This window comes from Lonchura striata, chromosome 9, assembly GCF_050655825.1.
Source record: "Lonchura striata isolate lonStrDom1 chromosome 9, ASM5065582v1, whole genome shotgun sequence".
Taxonomy (NCBI): domain Eukaryota; kingdom Metazoa; phylum Chordata; class Aves; order Passeriformes; family Estrildidae; genus Lonchura; species Lonchura striata.
In genome coordinates this window covers 21,700,808-21,725,565 of record NC_140711.1, presented here as the reverse complement: position 1 = coordinate 21,725,565, position 24,758 = coordinate 21,700,808, and the positions used below count along the sequence as shown (strand labels likewise).

General features: G+C 51.6%; 1 protein-coding gene across 1 annotated transcript; it reads right to left on the bottom strand.

Moving 5' to 3' along the window:
• Nucleotides 1-771: 771 nt before the first annotated feature.
• MASP1 (MBL associated serine protease 1) lies at nucleotides 772-23,458 on the bottom strand. The gene is made up of 11 exons (XM_077785687.2): nucleotides 23,298-23,458; nucleotides 21,113-21,338; nucleotides 14,296-14,473; nucleotides 13,903-14,034; nucleotides 13,234-13,430; nucleotides 12,835-12,982; nucleotides 12,219-12,337; nucleotides 11,271-11,349; nucleotides 6,864-7,001; nucleotides 5,797-5,871; nucleotides 772-3,338 (listed from the first exon to the last, which is right to left on the bottom strand). The coding sequence occupies exons 1-11, from the start codon at nucleotides 23,300-23,302 to the stop codon at nucleotides 2,443-2,445; spliced, it is 2,193 nt and encodes a 730-aa protein (XP_077641813.2). The 5' UTR covers nucleotides 23,303-23,458; the 3' UTR covers nucleotides 772-2,442.
• Nucleotides 23,459-24,758: the final 1,300 nt, after the last annotated feature.

Sequence of the window (24,758 nt, the reverse complement as noted above, 5' to 3'; positions counted from 1 at the left end):
GATGATGGTTTAATGCTCAGGGGACCAGGCCTTTATTTTGCTTTTTCTCTCTCCTTTACTCCCATGATGTCTCTGGAAATGTTAGCAGACCTGTGAGCCAGCCAGACCCACTGCCCTCCTCCCTGCCATCAACACAGAGGAGCCTGGTGCTGTTTTTCAGTTCTGTGCCATAGGAAAATAGGGATCAATAACCCAGCTCCCAGCCCTGGATCCAGGAACATGGGAGGAAACAATCTCCATTATTTTAAGCTCCCTCCAGAGTGGGGATTCTCACAATCTCTGATGCAGTGGTGTCTGACAGAGTTTTGTCCCTGCCTCAGCTCACATCTGAGCTCACTGCACGTCCTCTGCTGTGAGGACATGCTCTTTCAATCCAACAATAGTGGGAATGGGCTGATTTTTCACACCTTTTAAAGCAAAAGTCACATACCTCATATTTTTTCCTCATGTCAATTGAACTCAGGCTTAATTGCTATTCTCAGCAAACAGGTTGCTGCCCTCTGCTCCTGCCACTACCCTCATCTTCAGTGATGTGCTAAGGCCATAAATAATTAAAGGCAGCATCTCCTTTGTCACCCTTTTTTTGTGATTTGTATTCAGGGGCTGCTCAGGGTCTGTCTCAGCCCAAGAAAGCTGCACAGGCCAAGGCTGAGCAGCCATCAGGGTGAGGGATGGTGTGAAGATTCTCCTGGGACTGCAGGCGTGCATGGCAGACATCAGCAACCAGCCTTAACCATGTTCCTCTTGGAATAAAAGCCACAGGGCACAAGCTCAGTACATACAAAAGTTTTATTTTGTTCTCATGAGGAAGACTATGAGAACCACCCTTACCTGACATCAGGCATTTTACAGAATGTAATATATATATAAAAAAGAAATACATATATATTAAAAAATACCTTGCAGTTACATGACATAGCCAAGAGTACAGTTCATAGTGTATCTGCAAGTTCAACCTTCCTTAGGCTTTCTGCTCCTCTACAAGTTCTGCAGATGGCTTTTTGGATGATAGCAAAATGTCAGTGTCTCATCCACTGTTGGCTTCTTCTGTTCATGGAAAAACCAAAGGAGGAGGAGGAGGAGGAGGAGAAAGAGAGGCCTGAAGGAGGGTACAGGCATGCAGAAAGCACAGCAGGCAGTTTTTGCATGTTGCTTACAGCTATGCTGGAAAATGAAGGAGAAGGTCCAGTTGAAGGAAGGACAGCTCACCTGACCTTGTTCCTTGTTGGGACTTGTCTGCATTGACCATGGAGGGAAGCTGGGGAGATATGGATATTTCTGGTGTGTTAGGTGGGTTTGAGTCAGTCTAGAAGGACTTGAACACCTGCAATAGGCCACAAGAGCCATGAACAAACACTGAACACCACTGGTAACCTGTAAATCAGCTAAATCATCGGCCTCAAAAGCAATAAGAAGGGACTAGGTTCTTGCAAAAATGAATAAACTGTCATGCAGACTAACCAGGCCCCTGAGAAAGAGACGAAAGCCAAGAAAGAGTGCTTCATATGAAATGATTCTGCTGAAAATAAGTATTGCTTAGATACAGCTGATGTGAAGCTGTCTTGTAATGGAAAATTTTCCTTGGGAGGTCTGCTGTGGCTGGAAACCACAGAGCTAATCTCAGGGTGGGACTGGAGAGGGCTTCAGGTGGTAGAAGATTGGAGAAATTTTTGTGGCTGGAGGTTGGGGTGATGCTGAGTTCAAGCCCTGCTCTGTGTCCTCGTGTTCTCTGTGGGTCACTCATCCCACATGGTGGGATACAGGTATCCTGTTTGGGCTGATGCTGTCTTGGCAGCCATGGCTGAAGTTTAGAGCTAAATAGGGATGCATCCTCATATCTTTGGGGTCAGGTGGATATCACCTGAGATGCTATCAGAAAGGGATGTTTATTTGTATATAAAAATAATGGCAAACTCCCAGGACTCTCTCACTACTCCTTGCACAGAAAAGGGCTTTACCAATGTGGGGGACCTGTGAGGTGCAGGCCTGCCCACATGGGTTACCTGCACTGTCCATAGTCTCTGAAGCTCTGTAGTTGCATCTTCTGATAGAGAGATCTGGCCAGAGAGTCCTGGGGGTGGGGATAATTCCCTGTACACAGCACAAAGCTTTGGTGTCAGGGAGACGCCGCCTCAATTGCTGTGCCTTTTTCCTGGCTTGGAGGGAAGTTCCCTGGAGTGTGGGTGAGGTTTGCAGATGGGCAGCACATGCAGAGGACACCAGCTGAGATCTTGTCCTTCACCCCCCTCCTTCCAGCTCCCTAGCAAGCATTTCCTAAGAATGCAAGTGAAGGGATGCGGGACCAAGCGAAACAAATGACCTGGCAAGGGCTTGGCATGCGTAGAGTATCGTGGCTATTGCTTGCGAAAGACCCGAGTCTGGAGCACATTAAACAATAACAAGAAGAAAGGGAGCCGCGGTGGCAGCAGGCTGCTTAGTCACTCATCTCTCCAGCTCTGGGTCCAGAAATGTCCATCTCTCTGAGGAGCCCGTTTTCTGCTCCACCCAGTCCACGTAGTTTGAGACCTTGGTGTACACACCGTACACCTGCTTGCTGCCACACTCCTCGGGGCCACCCCATGAGACCAGCCCTTGGGCCACCCACCTCCGCGTTCCTGGGTCCTGGATGACAAAGGCTCCCCCGCTGTCTCCCAAACAAGTGTCCTTCCCCCCCTCGTAGTAGCCGGCACAGAACATGTTCTCTGTCACGCTGTAGTTGCCCGAACGCGACTCGTAGCTGGTCTTGCACTCAGCGTGCAGCACCACGGGCAGTTTGACGTACTGCAGGATGTCAGACAGGGTCCTCATGCCTGAGCTGATGATCTCATCCACCGTGATGTTGGGGTTGGAGATCCCCCAGCCAGCCACCAGCCCCAGTGTGTTGGGGTGAGGCCCCTCCAGCTCGTGCTCAAACTGGGGCAGGCAGACAGGCATGACATACTTCCCCATGGTCACCTTCTCCTTCAGCTTGACCAGCGCGATGTCGTGGTTGTAGTTCTGGATGTCAAACTCCTCATGGAGGATGATCCTCTCCACTGTCCTGTTGACAGCTTCCATCTTGTTCCTCACATCATGTAGGGCCAGATAGACGGTGACGTGCTCCTTGGAGACGGGGATGACGGTCTTGTCCCGCCGCTGGGACCGGAGCACGTGGGCAGCCGTCAGCACCCAGGACTCCGAGAGCAGGGCCCCGCTGCCGAACCATTTGTCATTGGGCACCCGGGACATGTCCTCCACCACAATCAGGGCCTGCCAGGGGAAGAACCCAGGCTCCGCGTTCCGCCCACCGATGATGCGCTTGATGATGCCAGGCAGAGGACGAGCTGGCCGGCCGCACACTGGGGACAGAAGGGACAGGACAGTTACTTCCAGCTTATTTATCTATGGAACAAATCAAAAGGGCCATGTGGCTGGTTACCTTCAAACCAAACTCTTTTGTCCTTTTTGTTTTTGTTTTTGTTTCCATTTTCAGTTTTTGGAGTGATTTGGCTAGATCTGCACCACTTCATAAGCAGAAAGGTCAAATGAGTAATCTTACAGCCTCACTGTGACCTGTGAGCTCACCCAGCCCTTCCCAGACCTTTCAGGCACTTGCCTGGCTCCTGCTCAGTGTGCCAAGAGACACAGAGGAATGATGGTGGGAGGACGGGAGCTTGACATCAACCCAGTCTCACCCCTCACTCTGAGACCTGTCACGAGGTCTGTGTTCTCACAGCCATGGCATTTGCCCTCCTGGAGCTGCTGTGGCTGGAGAAGGATCAGCCATGGGATGTTGCCTAGCACCATGGGCTTTACTCCTGCGTCTCATCAGCCACAATTCTGGCAGCCAAACCAGAAGCTCTCTGCTCAGCTCTTCAACAGACACAGAACTAATGCATGAAGAGCCCTGATATGGTGCCTGCTTTGCTTCCAGGAGCTTTGTCTAGGCACAGTGTTAGGAAGATGCGGGAATCAGGATGCTGAAGGTGGCTCTGAGAGGTTGGACGGGGTGGGGAGGGACAATCCTGTCCCTAAGGAATTTAAGCCTTAGGATATGGCTTTTGGTGGGGCTGATTCCTGCCTGTAGCAGCACTGTGGAGTGGGACTCAGGTGGCTTGGGAATGCTACTGTCACCAGGAGGTTGTGGGAGCCTATTTGGGCTTGTCCTACATCTGAAAGAGTCCTGAATCACAGCAACTCAGGTGCTCGTCTCATCCCTCTCAGTCTGCAAAAAAAACCCAAATACTCCATGGAAAGTGCCAGGACTCTGCCTCAATGCCACCTGTGCTGAGAGGGGTGGATGCAAAGCCCCACAAACAGAGGCTCTGATCCCTCAGGGTGGTGGGGTCAGGGCGAGAATCAGTCTTGGAACCAGGGCAGGAGCACTGGAAAGTGCTACTGTGGATTTGTTGAGGATGGGATCTGTCTCTACGAAAAATGTAACTCCCTCCCTCTAGAGAGGAAACATGGTGAATGTGTCTCTGCATGTGCTTCACACTCCTGTCTTTCCCAGTGCTGAAAGGAATAAAAAACATGCTCAGGAAAAAAATTCCTGTGTCCCAGCCCAGCTGCTCTGCTGCACCGAAGCTGATGGCTGTCCCAGGGAGATGCTTTTAGAGGAAATGCATCCAGCCAAATATTTATTCTATTAAATTACATATCAAAAATGCTGACCAGGCTTCAAATGCTCCCACTAATGGCAGAGGCAGGCATGGAGCAGAAGTTCCTGGAAGAGAGGTTCCTATTGATGGGGAGGTGCGTGAGACACAGGGAAAGATCTGAAGAGCAGCTGGCCAGCTGTTGCCTGCAGATGCCGATCTCAGGAGAGCGTCACCCTCTCTCTGGGATTTTCCATTTTCCTGAAGTCTCTCTGACTCCTGTCACTAATCACAGGGCCTGGAAATGGCCCATGAAAGCAGCTATGGCCCCAAAGCTGTCCCCGTATGCTCCCAGCTCAAATTAGTTCAGGCTGAAACATCAAGCAGAGATGCAGAGAGCAGCTGCCACAACAAGAGCAGCCACAGCACTGGTCTTGGAGTTTTGTGGGATGCAGGGAATCTTAGGAGTCCTTCCTCTAGCCTTAGAGTGTCTCAGCATGGCTGGAGAGCAGATGCCCTCCATGGGGTTGGGCCAGTGTCTGAACCCCAGTGTGGTTGCAGCTGCAGCTGCTGCACGGCAGCCGGATCCCTGCACCTCTCTGGAGAGCCATCCCTGCACATCCCACTACAATCCACAAATCCACACCCAAGCTGCCTCCAGGCCCCTGACGTGCCAGCCAGCCTGGCCCCATGCTTGGCTATGGCCAGAAACTCCCGGAGACTTGTTTAATCCCAAGCAGGTGCTTGGCCTGGAAACTTGCTTGCTGCAAACATTTCTACCACTGCTGAAAGACTTAGGACATTTCCTTTCTTGTAAATCCGTTTGTTTTTTTTCTGGAAGGCTTGAAGAGGTGATAATTGCTACTGGATGCGTACACACTGCCAACAGGAGCTGACAGCCAGGTAATGCTCTGCTCTTGGCTAAAATCATCTCCAGGCATGCTGGGGGCTGAGCCTGGCCAGTGGGCTGCTGGTTTTCTTGTGTGCTGCAGTGGGGAGCTTGGGGAGCTCTGACAGCTGGGATGGCTGTGACCCCAGTGTCACCACCACACCCTGACCACCTGGGCCTGCTGGGGTAGCAGGAAGCCTCCATCCCCACCACCCTCCTGGCCACGCATTGTGGCACTTGGGTACGTATAGCTGGCACTGTCGCCAGGAGCAGGGCTCCTGCAGGGCAGCATCCCCTCCCTGCTGTGCTGAAGCCACCCCAGCGCAGTACCTGGTCGGCAGGATGGCAGCTTGGTCCCCAGCTCCTCACTCCTCCACTGCCCCAGTGCATCACACGTGTAGGTGGCTGCAAGAGAGCAAAGTGTTAGCTGGGCTCTGATCCTGGCATGGGGGATTGTCCTTTCCAGAGAGGAGACCTTGCCCCGCTGTCATGGCCCTTTGAACTAATTTTCACAGCAGGAAGTGACCTCCCTTTTAATGCCCTCCGTGCTCCATTCCTGGGGTCATGGTAGCCCCCATGCAGGGGTATGTCTCCATCCTCAGTTTCATTGCCTTGAGTTGTCTGGAGGGGTGTGCTATAGCCTCAGCCTCGGCTGGCAGCTGCCTCCATATAAAAATGCTGCCAATGCCCATTCTGCTAATTCATATGTGATGGTAGGACCATATGCAGGGAGATAAAAGCAGGAAAACAAGAATGTGAGGAATTCTTTTGGCTTTGGTTGCTGAGGGAGGAGAAAGGAGAAGGGCTGGGCTGTGTACGCACCCTTTCTACTGTCCAGAACTGGGTCTGAAGGGTACAGAGAACTGTGGTGCTTGATAAACCACCTTGTGGTTTTTCTGTGGTTGTGGACCAAGGGGGAATGGCAGGAAAAACTCAGTCTGATATGATCCCACTGCTATCTGTTCAGCTTTGTCTGTGCTGAACATTTGGGTGTTGGGATTAGAAGCCTTGCAGAACCCTTCCAGAGGCTGCTGGACCTGGTGCTTTTTCCAACAGCAGCTCTTTTCACAGAGACAACAGAAAATTTTGTAGTCTGCAGAGAGCAGATGGCAGGGTAAGAAGGCAGAATGCAAAACAAACACCCACACTGCTCTGCCTAGGCTGTGAAACACTCAGGCAAAGCAGCTGGCAGGGCCAACTCCATCCTACCTCATTGTGGAGCAGGATTTGTCCCGGCTGACAGTCACAAGGCAGACACAGGGCTTGGTGTGTGTAGCTACATCCACAGCCTACTGTTTGCAGAACACCCTGGAGCTGCCATCCCAAGCTGCCCCGCATGCATCCCGTGTGCCCACCCTCACTGTGCCGTGGGGACGTGGCCTGGCCCCACTGCTCACCGGTGCTGTTGGGGGCCATGTGGTAGTAGGGGTGCTGGCAGTGGTACTGGATGGCTGCTTGGTAGGTGGTCAGGTTGTTCCTGGTGGAGAAGGTGACAAAGCCATGCTCCAGCTCCGGCGGCGCTTTGCAGTCAGCAACTGAAAGCCAACACAGAAGGGGGGTTGAACCCTGTGCTGCATCTTGGGGTGTTCAGCCAGCCAGCAGGCAGGTGGTGCTGGGCTTTGGCATGGCATGGTGGTCTTGTGGGGCAGACCAAGGGCCTGTGTGGTGCTGTGTCCATTTTCTCTATGGCACTGCAGGAGGCTCTGTCCTGGCAGCCTGGTTCTGTGAAACCCCCCAAAGCCACCCTGCACAGACAGAGCACATGAGTGGCACCATGGAACACCAGCAGTGTGTCCCACCTGCAGGCTCTGTGACCAACACCACTCTCTGCTGGAGACCTCAGGCTCTGGAGCCCCTCCATGAGGGATCAAGAGCTCTCTGCTGCACCAGTGAGAGGGGAAGAAGCCTGTCCTGGCAGGTGAGGTGTGTTGTGAGATGGTCCCAGTGTGTCTTTGCACTGAAGAAGTGTGCAGGGAGAGGCAGGCAGTGGCTCACCAGCTGTGCTTCAGGGGTGCTTCTCTATGCACAAGGCTTTGCTGAGGGCACAGCCCTGTCCTTCCTGCTCTGGTCTTGCTCACCAAACAGTGCTGTGAGCATGTACAGATCAGGTGGAACAACCCCTGATCCTGGTTGTCCCATGACAGCAGGAGATGAAGGACATTGAGAGTATGGCTTGGCTGGTCTGCAGATAGGGGTAGGGCCAGTGCACGTGGGTGAGACCAAACCTGCTCCATCCCCCAAGACATCAGCAGGGTTGGCTCTGCTTTACCAGTCCTCGGTATTGATTCAGGGTGTGATGGAGGGAGAAGAATTTTGGGGTGCCATTGCCCTTCCCCATGGCCTGTCCATGGTTCCCTTTCTTCCCATGATCCCTCAGAGTGCCCTTCCTAGCCTCTCCCCATGGCTTGTCCCCACTATTAGGTTTGTGCCAGACACCCCAGGGAGGACCCCAGGCTGTGGGAGGGTTCATCTACCAAATCCAGGAGTCACCTCCTTGGAACCGAGCCTCCCTGCCACGTGGGCAGTTCACAGCACATTCAGGTGATGCTGTGCAGCCTTCCCCTACCCCATCCTGGGTGACCTGCCCCAGTGGAGGGCAGGAACCAGGGTCTGATCCTGCCAAAAAATGCAGTGCTGTGGAGCTGGGTTCTGCTATGTTTAGGCTGAGGGGTCGAGTAGGAAAACAGTGACTTTGCAACAAGCAGATCCTGTGGATCAGGGATGATGTGAGGTCTGTTGGTTCCCACGTGCTCCAGGATGTGACAGGAATGAGGACAGCAGTCCTAACTGATCCAGGCTAACAAAGAGAGAATGACGTAGACACAGTAGCTGGAAACAGGGATATGTACCACTGCTCAGGATTGCTAATTCCTTGGGTGAAAAAAGCCTGATTTATGGCAAAATACTGCAGCTCACCATTTACCAGGGTCCCCTCCACTGTCTGTAGAGACAGCAGGTGATGGGATTAGTGTGTAGGTGCAGGCAGGCTGGGTGAAGACTCTGGGTACCTGTTTCCTTGCAGGAAAGAGGGCATGAATGTCAGGGGACCATCCTGACCATCTCTGCTCTGGGATTGTTTAGGGCTGCAGGGCAGCATTCAATGGCCCTCACAGCCCATCTCATCCCTGCGTCCCTCAGACCTGGGCAGGCCTGATCCCTGGAGAATGGGCTCTTTCAGAGAGGTGTTGCTGCACCAGCGTCCCAGGTCCTGCTGAAAGGGTGAGGGGAGGTCATTCCTTCTGTGAGCCTTTCTAGAGTTTTACCTCAGGAAAAGGGCCATTTAGCATCTCTTTGTAGGACCAGAGGTGGACTGACATCCCCAACACACACCTCTTCCTCCTCCTCCTCTCCCAGTCTGTGGTCCACATCCCAGCATCCTCTTAGTGGAGCCTCCAATGCCCCAGAGAGCACAGGGTGTGTGCCCATGGTTCCTGGGGATGTGAATGGGGCCAGATACCAGGCTCTGACCTCCTTCAGCTGCAGTCAGCCTGAGGCCAGTCTGTCCTCACCTCTGCCAGGCCAGCTGTGGGGAGCAAAGGGGAAGCAGAGGAACATCCATCCACCTGTCTCAGTGCCAGGGCTCGGTGCCTGCAGGAAAGGGCTGGGGATGCCAACCCATCCTCCAGGCCTCCTTGTCTGGAGGGTGTGAAAGGCACCAGGACTCTTGGAGAGAGGAGAGGAAGGAGTGTTTCTTATTTGTAACGCTGGGCCAGTGAGGAAGGACAGTGGGAGACTGAATCCAACCCACCAACCAACCAACCGGGCGGCCGTGCCACAGTCCCTGCACGGCTGCCTTGGAGGGGGAGCCAGGGCGGCCCAGGAGTCCGAAGGGAGAGGGAGTGATGCAGAAATGCAGGGAGCTGGCAGCAGCCCACGGTGCCCAGGCAGCAGTGCTGGGGCCAGGTGGGCCCCCTTCCCCTGGGGCAGTGTGTCAGTGGGACAGGGGGGCTCGATGCCAATTTCCTTCGCCCCTCTCGAGACGGAGTTAAGAAAGCACCAGGCGTGGGGGTTAAGAGTGCCATGCCGGTTAGACAAGCCACAGAGATGGATTTGGCAGCCAGGCCAGTGGAAAGGGAACCTGCCCTGGGTACTGGACAGATCAGAGGGGCACGGAGACAGGCTGCCCGTCGGGGCGGCACGGCCGGCGCCAGCCTCACGCGGCCACTTGCTCCGAGCCGGCTCTTCCCTCTGTCTGGTTGTCGGCTCTATCTGCAGCTGCACCGAAAGCAGAGGGGAAGGAGGAGAGCAGAGAGAGAAAGCCCAATTAGTAGATGAGCAGAGAGAGACATGCAGGAAACCCAGCCCCCAAACCACCAGAAATCGTTAATGAGCTCCCAGTGAGCTGTGCCAGGGTGCCGTGGATGCCAGCGGAGCCATGGCCCTGCTGGGGACCCCCTCACTCCGCTCTGCCAGGGCAACCTGGGGGAGGTGGCTGGGAGAAGCTATCACAGGTTTCTGTTTAGCTTCTCCAGGCTATGGAGCTGGATTTTATCCACTTTGCTAAGAAGTTTTCTATTTTCTGCATTGTTTGTGCCCTGCCTCGCACAGACATCCCAGGGAGGTGGGAATCTTTGCAGTCTGGAGGCCTAAATTGCCCATTTAGGGGCTTCTTGGCTTTCCAAAGAGGTCTTAGAAATTTAGTGTAGTAAGTCATATTACACAAGAAGGGATTACTTCCAGCACAGCTGGAAGAATGCAGGTAATAATTTAAATTTTATGAAAAAAAAAAAAAAAATTGGTGTTAAAATATTTACCTAGATTTTTTTCTAATTTTTAGACAATGCAAATTTTTCTCTGATCACTGTTCAAGCTGGATAAAATCAATAGGAATCTGTGGCAGTGAGAGTGTAGGAGTGGGGAGTTCCTCAGTAGCGCAGAGGCATCACTGACCCAACAGTTTTAAGGAGCCCTTTCAGTTTTCAATCTATTAAACCTCCCAGTTTCCATTTGGCTTGAGAAAACATGAATTAGAACTCCAGAAATGCTCTTTCTTCCAAGGTAAGGTGCACAATTATTAAAAGAGTCTGCCCAGATGAAAAGAATCTGGATCCCAACACCCCTAGAAAGCATCCCCCCCTGCCTCTCCTGGAAGGACCTGGGACAATCTCTGACCATGTTTGCTGCTTTTCTTCTCTCTGGGCCAGACTTACAGCACTGAACAGCAGCGAGAGGCTCCCTGAGCTCTGAGAAGTTTGGGGAAAAGGTGTGACCAGGTACATCTCCCACACCTGAGCTGAGAGAAGAGCTGGGCTAGATGAAGGAAGAGGTGATTCAAATTATCACCTGTCCTTTCAAATGGCATTCTTTTCTTCTTCCATTTTCTCCCATTTCAAGGTTTGTAAATCTTTGGACATTTTTCTCTCCCCTCTCACTTACCTGAGCAGTGCTTAGTTTAGGTTAGTACCTGGGACCTCTCTAATGCCCTGCATTTTAACAGCCTTCATTTGGAAGGAAATTTGGAGCAGGAACTAGATTATCCCCCATTGTCCCAGGCTTACCTGACAGAGCCAGTTCTCAAGAGCCAGGCTTGCTCTTTCTTTGACAAGGAGACAGCAAAGTGGCTCACAAATCAAGTTATATGAGTAACCTAAATAAAAGCACCAATCTCCTGCTTGTGGCATTTGGCCTGAGCCCTGTTATGTTATCCAAGTACAAGCCAAAAGAGCTTTGCAGGGTTACGTAGCCTCTCTGGCTGGGTTTGTGTCTCTGAGTAAGGAACTCCACTCTGGCAGGGCAACTCCCATTAGCATGAAATGATTTTAGCAGGAGAAGGACATTGGCAGGGTAGGGAAGGGTGTCCTTACTTTTGCAGATAGGGATCTTGTTACTCCACGTGCCATCCTTCAGACACTCGATCTGGAAGGAGTCACTTTCCACATTATCCTGTGCAGAAGGTACCAACAAAAAACCAAAAAATCAAAAAAAACCTATCAATGTTCAAGAAAAGAAATAAATCTCTCAATAAAAAGGGAATTTCTTAGTGATTTAGTCAGGTTATAGCTAGTGTCCCCTGGAAGAGGGCTCTTTTAGTTAAAAATTGCAATAAAATCGTAATGAAAAACTTGAGGCATTTTCTTGCTGCCAGCAACTCAGTGGCACACTGAAAGCCAAAGAACTGGAGTCACTTATTCCTGTTGTAAATGATGAGATGGGTAAGGAGGCAGCTCTGCATGAAGGATAGGACTGGGAGGAGATCAGAGAAATACCCAAGTCCACGTTGGAAGTCAAAGTGGGCTACTGGCTTGGAGGGAAGACAGCCACCCCATGAGTCAGTCATGCTCTGTGGTTCTCAGCTGTTTCCTAGGAGAGCCTGCCAAAATCTTGCCCCCTTGACTCACTGAGGCTGTCCCCAAGTCCCCGAGGACCTCCCAGTCAGAGGAGGCTGGCCTCTGCAGGGCTGCTGAGACAGTGTCCACTGAGGTGGGGGGCAGGCAGAGCCCTGGCAGCTACCTCAGAGGTTTTGCTGATTTTTTCCTCTGGCAGGGGTGCCAGGCCTGACATTCAATAACCATGAGATTGCTTGCTCCGGGGGGATGCTGAGAGGGTGGCTCAGGGAAGTGCTATCTCCTCTTTCCCTCTGCATCTTTGGAAAGGAAAAGTGTTGGCTCTCAGAGGAGGTGTTTTCCTTGCCCCTGGGAAGGGGATGAGGATGATGTGTGATTGTGTTCACTCTCCCAAAGATGCAATGGCTTTGAGAGGAAGTATCCTCTTCTTCCTACCCATATTCCCAGCTCCATGTTGTCAATCCATACCTTCAGCACTTTGTATCCAGTGTTGCAGCTGATGACAACCTGGTCTTTGAAGGTGTACTTGGCTTGAGAAGGCTCAATTTTCCCATTGATTGGTGGTTGCACCAGTGGGCATGGGTTACCTTCAAATAGAAAACAAATGAGGCTAAACAGAGGAATAAATGGAGCAAACATAAAGTTCTAGCTCTTCTACCCAGCCCATGTAGCAGAATTTGAGCATCTCTTCCCTGCTTTTACCCTTAATCTACATTGGCACAGCTCAGCCAGGCTCTTTTAAAAGACATGGAGGCTCCATGACTTTCCTTCAGTCTGTAATTCTCTATCTTTGAGAATTACAAAATCTGGGAGCTAATAACAGTAGCTTGTGCAATTATCCTGCCCAAAACCGCTCTGCTCTGCAATATGGTCTTGTTTCAGAGCCCAGTTGCTGTAGGAAAAAAAATAATCCTTTGAAGGAAGGGCTTAGTGTTATTTTATGCCTCTCCTATTGTGATTTTTGGAACAGATCCTTTCTAGAGGCAGGATCATGGACTACCAAATTCGTGGTGTCTACCTGCAGGCTTTATAAAGTCCTTCCCATTCCCAAGCCCAGCAAACAAAGGAAAGCAGCAGGAGTTACCAATTGCTGTGTATGACAGCTTCCAGCCCCTGTTCTCTCCGGAGTTGTCACTGTGGAAGCGGATCTGCACACTGTTGGTTTGGGTTTCAATGCGTCCTGGGGACTTTTCTCCACAAAAAGGTCCAAACTCCTTTTGTCCTGCTTTGATCTGCCGAGACAAAGATGAGTGAGTGATTTAAGGGGGCTCTTTAATCCCTGAGACCAATGCATGGGGCTGGAGTGGGGCTCAAGCACCATGTGTTAAAGGGATGTGAACAAAAAGAGGGTTACTGTTGGTTAGAAGGGTCACAGGAAGATGTGGGGTCAGCAGAGCACAAGGCTCCTGCTGATTATGTCATGCCTGTTTAGACTGGGGACATGAAAGGTGATCACAAGAGGAGTGTGCAGAGCCCAGCTCACCTTGATGTGGTCATATGGACAGGTCACCTCGGGGTGGTCTTCCACATCAAAGCTGTCCTCAAAATTCAGGGTGATGAAGAAACCCTCCTCCAGCTCGATCCGGTACAGGCAGTCCGAGCTCTTGGGGTAGGGGCTGGGGAAGTCGGCGCTGGTGATCACCCCGCTCCTCTGGGTGTAGAGGTTGTCACTGCACTCCACTGAAACACAGTTGTGGCTCCATCAGGGCCCTGACAGTCATGCCCCAGCCATGACTATACTCAGGAATCCTCCCAGTGGAGTGGGGTCTGTTGGGTGGACCCATGGATTCCAAATATGGGTACATGGACCCCAAATATATGTCCATACAAGGAAAACCTCAAAGCCAACTTCCAAATATGCCATGGCACAGAAGCCCTGGGCTGAGAGCTAGTCCCAGCTAATCTATATGATGCAGATTCAGAGCAGGGAATAAAGCTTTTCATTTTTCTGACTTGAGGAGATCTATAGAGCTTAGCTGAGGAGTACAGCCCCTGGGAGAAGGAGTCCCAGACTACTGGTTTGTACGGGAAGAAGCACCTCATCCCTCCTGGCAGCACAAAAAGGGCTGTTTTGCCTGTGATTGGAAGGTGTGATGCCTACTCAGGGGCCCTCTGTGTGCCCATCCCTGGGTCTGGGCTGTGCCTGTGGTACCTTTGCAGGTCCTGTTGTCGGAGTGGAGGATGTAGCCAAACCTGCAGGAGCAGTAGTACCCGCCAATGTAGTTGTGGCAGTAGTGGTCACAAGCCAGCTCCTCATCACTCTTCTCCTGGCACTCATCCACATCTAGAATGGAGTTAACAAGGAAGGGAGGTCACCCTGAAGCTCTCCACACGTCACTCTTTGTGGGGACATTTGTCACAACACTGAGAAATCTGTTACCCCATGTGGCGGGTCGCATGTGCACCCAGTGAGTCCCGCACAGCCCAAGGGCTGCACACGAGTTCTTCTCTTCCCAGGGAACCCAAGGCTGACCTGAGATGTGGTCCCAGCAAATTTGGTTCCCAATCCCAGCAAGCTGGCCCTGCAGGCTCAAATGCTGCTTACCCACAGCGGTGTAATGGGCATCAAAGCCAGTGAAGCGTTCCTCGTTGGAGAAGTCAGACCTGAAGGTAAGCCCCATGTAGGGCCCTGGGGACAGGATCACTTGCTGTCCTGGAGCCTGCTCTGTGTCCGTTGTCTCCCTGCCACAGAAGGTTGCCAGCTCCTGGTCCTCAGTTTCAATCTGTTAGCAGAAAGAAGAGGTGAGGCTGGAGAGCCTGCTGTGTGTTCCCTGGGGAGGTCAGGCTGGGATTGGAATCATCCTCTCTATCCAGGAGCTCACAGCCCTGCCTGTGCTTGCCCAGGCTGTCCCCTGCCAGGACTCACCAGTCAGTGTCTGCCTGTTCTGCCTGGAGGGGCCTGTGAGGCAGATGCCAAGAGCAGGTGTAAGGGGAGAATGCAGGGTGGGAGCACATTTGGGAAGTGGGATGAGATGATGGGGTGGCAGTGCAGAAGAAGGGGTGTAAAAATCAGCCCTGGGCTGTGTTATTCCCACTCAGAGCTGGTGGTACCTGAGATGCTTCCCTCACCTCTTCCCATGGATGAAACACTGATCCATCTGTGTGAAGGACCTAGAGGAGTTCCTGCCTTTTGATTTTGCATCAGCTCAAAGCAGCAGCTGTAATTTCTGTCCCCTGGGCTGCCTTGGACAAGCTTAGTCCTGTCCCTTCCACCTTGGGCTCTCTGTCTGGCTCCAGAGCTGTGGTTCCAGGCACTGCTGGGACTCTGACCATGCACCCAGAGGGCTGAGGAAGAGGAGTGATGAGCCAGGGTGCTCTATTGTCATATTAGCACATTCAGTAGTCTCTATGTGCATCCCTTTAAAACACAGCCTTATCTGTGTCTTAAAACACTGCAATCCCTGCAGAAAACACTTCCATTTTCCCTGGAAACCCTCTCCTTTCCTTTTTCCTTGCCATTTTCTCCAGCACTGATCCATCTCCTTCTCCTACACATCCCATCCCCAACCCCTGTCTCAACTACGACCTCTCCCAGGCAGTTCCCAGCACCCTGCCTGCTTTCCCCAGGGGATTTGAATTTGAATAAGCTTCGGCAGAGGAATGTGATGAACACCACCAGGCAGCCTCCACTGCTCCAGCCAAGCCACCGCTATTGAGGCTGTGATGAAGTCCTCAGCCCCCCGGCACATGCCTGGGGAAAACAGTCATTTGCTCAAGGGCCCCTGGGGTCCTGGAGGTGTTGGAATGCTGTCCCTGGCTTGCTTGGCCTCAGCAAGAAAAGACCCTTCTCTGACTCCATCCCTGTCACCTAGAGACCCTCAGGACGTGCCTGCTGGGGAGGGTCTGGGGCTGAAAGGGAAATTTCCCAGAGCTGAACAAACAGGCGGAAACTCGTTCACACCAGGGAAAGCCAACATGGAAATGGCAACTCAGCATGCCTTGACATTGCCTCCAGATATTTTCCATCCTCTCATACAAGCTGGAGCTGGCCAGAAAAGAGAGACACTTTCCGATGATAAATTTTGGGAATTTCGAGAAAAAACACGTACCCTGCTTTGGGGACAAAAACCCAATTGAATTTTTTTTTTTTTTTGTAACAGCATTCTGGGGCAAAAAAAAGAAAACAAGTAATTCGGGCTCCATCTGGTTTCAATCCCTTTGAAATATACTGTGGTGCTTTAGAATTGCTTTTAAATCTGAAAGATTGTTTTGAAATGAAATAGTGTTTCAGACTGAAAAACAGGAGTGCCATCACCAGAAGCGAAGGAAAAAGGCATTTCAGCCCTGATGCGCAGACGAGGCTGTGCCAGCACGTGGGACACAGCCTCTTCCACAGAAAATGCCTTTTTTAAAGGAAATCTGTGGGAAGGAGGCATTTCCAGCCAGCTGCTCTGTGTGGGGCTGGTGGCTGTCACCTCTGTCAGGACTCAAGAGCCACGGTGGGGGCTCCCATTCCTCACCTTCAGCCCCAGAGTGCAGGACCTGCAGCGCAGCACTCATGAAGTGCTGGAAAATCTTCCCAGTACCCTGTGTCTTGGCTTGAGGATGCTCCAGCCATGGGGCCAGCCCCAACACTGCCCCCAGCATCCCTGGATACAGCCCTGGAGCGCAGGATGCCCCGGGAGAGCTGTGCTCTCCTCACTGGAGGTATCCACAGCCCCTTATCTGAGACGGGTCCCATGCCCCCAGCCACAGGGAGCAGAGGCAGCTCTTCAGCAGTAAACTAAACAGAGAGGTCATCATCCCTGGTTAATATTTGCTGCTGCTGCTGGGGACTGTATACTTTTTTGTAGATCATTTACATCCAGCTAGCAGGCTGGTAATTAAATCCTGGTTGTTTGTTTGGAGTTTCTCCCTCTCGGGTCACGATGTCGACGTTTTCACTAGAGAAGATGTGTCCCTGAGGGAAATATCAATTGCCACAGAGAAATTCCCTATAAAAATACGCTGAAAGAATCTTCCTTTGAAAAATAAAATATAGTGACACCCTTGTGCCTTAAATTTACCCTTGCCAATGCCTGCTGCTGTCTTCCCTGTTTCTTCTTGCATCGTCAGTGCCTCATTAAGACTTCTGCCCTTCTGGATGGAGGCAGATTGGTTTCCCTCTCTGGTTGTGGCTTTATCCCTCTGCATTTTGGCTGGTGCTGTGACTAATGGGTGTCCCAAGATGTGGGGCCCCTCTCTGCCCCACACTGATTCCCTCCTTGGGTGAGGGAGCTGGGATGCCCTGGCTGGCAGGAAAAAAAAGGCTGTTCCTAGGGCAGGGGCTGTTGGGGATGCCTGGGAGCTCTGATGCTCTGGAGGTGCCTCCTGCAGCCAGGGGGTTAATGAAATGCCAGAAACACCATGGGGAATTTGGCCCAGCAGTTTGGTGTCTGCTGCTGGAGAGGAGCAGGCAGTCGGCAATACGGAAACACAGCCGCCACCAGCCCCCCCACTCCAGCCCTCCAGGAATGCACTAATTGGACTGATGAAGGCCAAACATACCACTTGTAATATATATAAATGGCTCATTAGGCAGAGAAATCGCAGTGCTGGGCTGAAGACACTGGGAACATGACATGGGGAGGAGATGCTCAGAGCCAGGGCAGGGCATGAAGCGGCCCCCGCTGAGCGGCCCCGCAGAGTGTGGCAAGAAGGCAACACCCAGAGCAACGGGGCTTTTTTCCAGAATGCTGCTGCTACCGACTGCTGGGAATCAAGCAGGGACAGCCCCTGCAAAAGCCTCCATCTAAGTCTCCTGGAGATCTTCTCCCCAAGATTCATCAAGGGTCCTTTCATATGCAAACATGAAATTGCCCTGAATTTCCAAGGGAACATAGGTGGCAGCCCCTATGGGTGACAAAGGTGGATAGCTGGTTTCCTGTGCTGTGGATTTGGCTTGGTTCCAGAGATTGTCCCCTGCTGCATGGCAGCTGCACCCATGTGCCCTATTTCTGGGAGAGGTTTGTTCCCTGGAGGGACTGGGGGTGAAAAGAGACTCAGGCAAGATGCTGGGGTCCTGCAAGAGCTGATCATTTGCTTCCATGCTGGGTCTTCCTCCTGCACTATCCTCAGTGGCACAGGGGAATGGCCTCTGCAGAGGTGTCTGGTGGCACTTTCCTATCAGGATAGTAAAGACAAGCAGCAAAGCTCTGGGCTCTCCCTACTCCCAGCTGGCTCCTGGGGCTCAAAGTGCTCCTTTTGGGACCCCACACTCCCAGGGAATGAGTGGCTCTGGCTGGGGCTGGCTGACAAGATCAAAAAATGATGCTCTCCTCCTGAACCCCCCAGTCCATTCCAAACCTTGATTTGTGCTTTTTGTCCCTTGTTTGAGTAGAGGAGGGTGTACATGGGTTCTGTGCACCCTTCTTGCAGCCCCAGGCTGGGCATGCACTGCCCTGAAAGAAAAACCAAGCCTGTTACCTGGTCCTGCATGTGCCCTACCAGTGCCCCATCAATCATTGATGGGTGTCCTCCCATCTTCATTCCAATCAAGGAGCTAGCTGCCAAGCTTTTGGGGGCTGATTTATTTCCAGGGCTTGACTGAGCAATGTGCAAAACCTCACAGACAGGTCCCCAGGCTCAGACCTCTGTAATAAGCTTGGGGATCTACTCATGATGGTCCCTTGGAAGCCAGGACCCTGTTGCCCATTTCCCTGTCACTGTGCTCCTCACTGACACTGTTCAAGTCATTTAACCTGATTTTCTAGTCAGGGCTGTGGCTTTTTTGGGTGCCCTGGGCCAGTGCTACAGGCTTGCAAACCATGGTGAAACCCTCTGCAAATGAGGAACTCCCAGATTGGTTCCCTGTGGATGGTGATGAGCTGGGCAGAGCCTGGGCACAGCAAAGGGAAGGAGCAGGAAGAGGGCAGCCCAGGGAGGGTGGCTGCTCCATCCCTGTCCACACGCACCTGGCAGGTGGCTGACAGCAGCCACCCAAAACCTGAGGAGAGGCTGTATCCAGTGCTGAGGCCCAGAGCTTGGCTCTCCAGCATGTGACTGGAGTTTTCTACCTGCATGGGGGGCTTCTCCAGGTGGGTATTTTGGGGATGTCTGTTCCTCCCATTCCTCCTGGCTCACTTCCTTACTGAAGTGCAGCTCCCCTCCTCTGCCATCCCCATTTGCACATACGAGCCTCCCATGCTGTGAGCATTTCTTTAGGAGCCACGTTCTTTTTATATATATACACACACAGGCACGCGTGAATGTGCATATATATAAATAAACAGCTATTGTTTTAATTAGCCATTGTTTCAGAGCTCTGGAAACTGTTCCCTTCTGCAGACCACCCCGAAGGCAGAGGTCTTTGTGGGTTTACAGCTCAGATCACCCTGAGCTTGCCACTTGGGATGAGCTTCTACACTGCTGAAGAGCTTGGGTGTGTGGGCAGGCAGGGAGTGAGGGACACAAAGACCAGGGCACAGGGGCATTTTGCCTGTCCTGGACTGAGTCCCCACCTGCTCAGCCCCTTTTTAACCTGCTTCCTATGGCAGTAAAGATGATGAAGACCCTGAACAAACAAGAAGGTGTTTCTTCACACACACAGAGGCACATAATCATATATTTACCCTGTCTGACTCTCTGGCATGTGGTGCTGCAGAGATTAAAGTTACCCATGAGCTCAGAAAGCAATGGTACAAGTTCAGAGATGAGGAATCCATTGGGCACCATGGAACACAGAACTCTGCCTGTGTTTCTGAGCTTCCTCACTGTCACCAGCAGAATATTACAGAGAAGCACCTGTATGTGCTAGGTCTATAGTTATATTCTACAGCCATGCACTGTGGCTTCTGTCAAAGAGGGGGCTGTTTGATGCTGTTTTTACAGCTTGCATTGGTGGAGACAGAGCTGGACACATAAACCCAAGGAAGAAAACAGCCACGGAATCATTCACTTCTCTCCTTAATATTTTCTAAGCCAGTGGTTTAGTAGCATCAACACTGCAGCCTTACCCAGCAGAGTAACCTCTGGATCTCCTGTAATCCATCCATTTTCATCACTTTCCAAATGTAATTCTGTGGTGGAGGCTCCAAAAACTGAGTTACAGCCCTGAGCAAATTTATACAGCTGAGATCTAAATCCCTGTGAAAAATAACTACTTCTTATGGAAATCCAGCAGCAGGGAGAGCTGTGATGCCAAGTTGGCACCATGGCCAAATAACGGGGAGCCTTAATGAAAAAGTTAAAAAGACCAGGGGGTGAAGGGCAGGAGGAGGGGTAAAGCTTGGAATGGGGAAAGTTTCCAAGAAATCTGTTCCTTGAGCTTACTGGGCTTTTAAAGCAATATATCTCTATATATGTCCCTGGGCCCTTGTGTTTGGAGAAGATCCAGGAGAAGCAGAAAGAGCTAATCAAACCTCAATGAAAGCTGTTAGTAGCAGAGTGAGTGCCAGCACAAAGGGGAAATTAAAGCAAGGAGCAACAGATCCTAGAGGAAAAAACACACAAATGTTTGCTTTGTTTTTTTAGGGCAAGAATAAAACAATAATCTCAATTATCTGGCAACTAGCACCAGGGCCAAGTTCTGTGGTTCCAGACCTGGGAGCAAGCTCCACCTGCCTCTGTGTGAAGGATCAGGGTAGAGCTTGTCCTGGGTGATGGTGTAAGGTATGTTCAGGCAGGCAATCTAGAAAGCACCTGCTTGCTACTGCTGATCAGCCAGAAGCACCACACTTTTTCATTTTCAGAGATGTGGAGAGCCACCCTTGTCCTGGATGTGAAGGAGAGCTCTGCTTGGAGAAACCTGTGGTGTAAAGGCAAGGTTGCTCTGGGGCAACAGCATGTGGCCACCACAGTTTTGGGTAGGTTACCATAACTCAGCAGAGAAGCAGACTGAAATGTCTGGAGGTTTTGGCCATGACAGTTCCCTGGAAACCTCCATAGCAGCCTCAAGCTCAGGTCTGACCTTTCCCTTTTGCTTCCTGTGGGGCTGGACAGTGTCCCAAGAGCCTGCAAGGTGTGGCCAAGGATCCAGGCTGGCTGCAAGAGGCACCCACAGCCATGGCCTGACAAAGTGTGCCTAGCTCAGAGGTTCTCCTTGCTGACATCAGAGTGGCACAAACTGGTGTTTAGCCAGTTTTATTATCAGCCCATAGGTGTGAAAATCCCATTGGGTGCAGTAAGAATGAGGTGCACAAATACTTTCAGAAATTTGTTCATCTCTGGGTAAGTTCTGACTCTGGTATCTCACTCACTGCTGGTTCAGTGGATGCTGCCAGCTTACCTGTGTTCTCCCTGTGGTCCACTGGACTGACAACTCCTGAGCCCAATAAAATGGAGAAAACCGTCTTGTTCTCAGCTTTTCCAGCACTACCCTTCCTCAGCTGGCCAAGCAGCTCTGCTGTCTATCCCACCATGTGCCCTGAGATGTCACAGCTCACCTTCACATAGTCGTATTCACAGAGGTATGATGACTCCAAGTCAAAATGCATGAAGTACAGCTTGATTTTAAATCCATCAGGCACAGAGATGTTCCACGTCATTTCCGAGTCACTGGGATAGGAGTCAGGGAAGTTGGGAGACTGGATCTCCCCAAACATGTCTGTCAGCTCCACGGCATCTGCCACACAGAGCAGCAAGGCACAGAAGGGCCAGGCCAGGGGGTACCTGGAACACACATGTGAGGAGGTGAGATGAAAATCTGGCAGTGACAATACCTGTGCAAGGCTCATCTTTTTCCCAAGTGGATCGTGCAAGAGGAGATGCAGCACCATGGCACATGAGCAACCCCTGGGAGGTGGAGGGGGATCTTCATGTGGCTCCCATGAGGAGAATGCCCCTTTGAAAGATGGGTGCCACAAGTGATGCAAAGGCACCTCCACAGCTCCCAGCCAGCCTCAAGTGCCATCAGGAGCTTGGTGTTTCCATGTTCCTGGCAGCAGCAGCCATTGGCAACGCATCCGTTAACTAATGGAGCTCTGATGGGCAAATCTTAATTTAATGGAAGAATAAACATAAGCATGCTTAATAAAATAATGATGCTTTCTAAATCGATTTAGTGGAAGCATCATGGCAATAACTGCTAAGTATCATTATTATTATTATTATCACTGTTACTGCTGAGCCTCATCCTGCCAAATTGGGATCATTAGCCCTCAGTAAACAATGCACATCTTTGCACCTGGGCAAAGATGGAACCAGGCCTCAGCTTTGCAACCCTGCATGTTACTTCTTCCCTTCCCTTCCCTTCCCTTCCCTTCCCTTCCCTTCCCTTCCCTTCCCTTCCCTTCCCTTCCCTTCCCTTCCCTTCCCTTCCCTTCCCTTCCCTTCCCTTCCCTTCCCTTCCCTTCCCTTCCCTTCCCTTCCCTTCCCTTCCCCTTCCCCTTCCCCTTCCCCTTCCCCTCCCCTCCCCTTTTCTCTTCGGCATGCAGAGGCTGAGATTCATAAAGATGTTTTGTCATCAAACTTCTCTTTTAAAAAATCTCAGTCTGAAGAGTTTGTCCCAACTTGTCACTAACTTATTTATCCCAGAGGAGGGCAGAGAAAACAGGTAAATCTGTGGTGGTCCAGCTGACTTCACACCAGCCTTGAGCTTCATTTGATATGAAAAGGAGCATGAACTGTGTTCCTCTGCACAAGGAGAGAACACCACCCATGCTGGAGGTGTGACTACAAAAGCCTGTGCTATTGCATAGCACCAAAAAGAGCAGACCTCAGGCTCTTTATACATAGTGGAGCATATAAAGGAAAAGAAACATGCAGGAAATAAGAGCCCTTAGAGATTAAAATTTCTAAAATAGGTGCTAAGGCCTGGCAAAGACTAGTAGGTGTGTACAACAGACATTGGGAACTACTCACATGTACACCTGGTTTCAAAATCAGGGCTTGATTTAGGTATGCTGGTGAGGAAATTGAAGCTGCATCAGTGGATTATTTTTAACCTGTGTTCTTTCAAAACCAGTAAATTTCGGGGGTTCTTTTGTGTAGTGCCATCACTTTTCTCAGCTCTTCGTTACAAAGAAAAGTAAATGGGAGCTGAGAAATTCGGATTGATTTTTCTTTCAAGAAGAGTGAGGTTGAACATGCCCTTTTCTGACAGATGTTCTGAAACCACAAAAATGTGTGAAGAGGAAAAACTGCTACTCCTCTGGTCAGAGTACACGCATGGGGCTGGATGCTGAGCCGGTGTAAATGGGCATCACCTCCTCCATTTCAACGAGCTCTTTTCTTGTGCGGCTCTGCTTTCTCCGAAGCAGGGGAGGCAAGACAGCATCAAACTTCTTCCTCGTGACAGGAAAGTCTTAACCTCATGTGAAAGCGACAAATGACCGTGGTGCGCACAGAAACCTGAAGCCCGCGCGGTCCCACCTCGCTCGTCCCTTCCCCTCGGCCGTGGCACAGCGCTGCCCGTGCCAGGCTGCGCCTTTGGCTTGGCCGGGATGCGGGCGCTCAAAGCTGCGCTGCGGCACGAAGCCGGGGCGTGAGCAGCGCCTGGTTCGCCCGGGGACAGGGGAACCGGAGCCGCGGTCATCACCGAGAAGCCTTTCCTCAGCAGCACGGCCCCCCTGCCCGGCCGTGCCCGAGGCCCGGGGAGGGAGCCGGGCTGAGCCCGTGCGGAGAACTCACCTCATTGTGCCGCTGGGAGAGCTCCCCGGCGGGTTGGGTGCGGAGGAGCGATGGCTCGCTTGCGGGGGACGGCTTCGCCTCTTTCCCAGCGCTCCGCTGTCCGCCTTATCTCTGTCCGGAGATTTGTGTGCGCCTATGTGTGTGTGCGTCTGGGGCTGTCTGGCATTTTCCATGCAGGTCACGCCTTCCCGTGCCTGCAGCCGTTCCCCACATCCAGGCAGGCAGGCAGGCAGACCTGCCCGCACCCGAGCCCTCCTCCCCGCCCGCCTCTCCCTCCTCTCCGCGGCGGGGCTGCCCTGCGCTCCAGCATTCAGCGGAGTTTTTTTGTCTTCCCTGATCTCCAGAGTTTTGTGTATGTGTGTGTGCCCATGCACATTGTGTTTTCTCTCCCTCTTTTTTTCTCCCCGCTCACAGCCTGCTTTGCCAGATGGCTAAAATTTGCCTCTCAATAGAGTCTGAGGCTCCAGCAAAAACAGAAGGCAAGAATGTGTGAAAAAAAAAAAAAAAAAAAAAAATCCTGTGCGGGGATAAATAGCTTTAGTGGTGGTGCTGCCGCTGGGATAGGCGCTCGGGAATTGCTTTCAGCATCTCTGCTTAGTGCCGAGTAGCGTTTGGGATGGGATTCTGGCTTCCAAGAAACTTTGGACCTGTGACAGTATGAATAAAATGAAGCCCTAATTTGCATCCTCCTGTAGAATGGAGGAATTGCCAGATTCACTATTTTGTCCCAGGGCAAAAGAGCAGCTTTAGAAGTGGACTCTGCTCAGGAGTGAAAACTTTAAACACTGAAGCTTCAGTGTTTTGAGCCTGATTCCCTCTTGTTCAGGAAACAGGTAAAAACATGACCACTCCCCGCTGAGCCGCGGGAGATTGATCTCCCCTCCCTGTGCCAGGCACAAACCAACCCAAACTCCCCTGTCTGCATAGCTAAGTGGGAAGAAGATCTATCTCGGCTGCAAATAAGGGAATAGCACGTAGGACGTCAAAGGATGCAAGTGTCTCCCTCATTCAGAAATATCCTTGGATACATGAGGAGCAAAACTTTGATAGCTGTTTACCAACTTCAGCTTGAGCTGGTTAATGTAAACCCCGCAGATATCCACTGGCAGGCAAGGACACACATGCAGCATGTTGAAAGGCACACAAAAACAAGAGCCGGGAAGAGGCAGGGAAACAGGGATGTGTTGGCACCAGTCCGGGAGCAGCAGCTCCCAGCCCTGCCGGGCTCCAGAGCTCGCTGATGTCAGGCTGTGTTAAAGGGGGGATGGTACCTCCAGCTCTGCACAGGCTTTGTCCCTCCAGCAATCCTAGAGGAGCTGGAAGGGAAGGGGGTAGAGTGAAAAAAGTAAAATTTTCTTTTCCATTTCTTGTCTTTGTATTTTGGTGGGGGGTTGTGGTTCCTTGGTTTCTCAGTGCAGAAGCTGCTTCTCTCATTCCTGTGAGTCTCTGGTTCTGCACTGA

What these genes read in the sequence shown, in the direction of transcription:
- MASP1 (XM_077785687.2), bottom strand. An exon ending in CAAGATCCCTATCTGCAAAA is followed by an intron (nt 7,002 to 11,270) that starts GTAAGGACACCC and finishes GTTGGCTTTCAG; the next exon opens with TTGCTGACTGCAAAGCGCCG. An exon ending in CATGGCCCCCAACAGCACCG is followed by an intron (nt 5,872 to 6,863) that starts GTGAGCAGTGGG and finishes GCTCTCTTGCAG; the next exon opens with CCACCTACACGTGTGATGCA.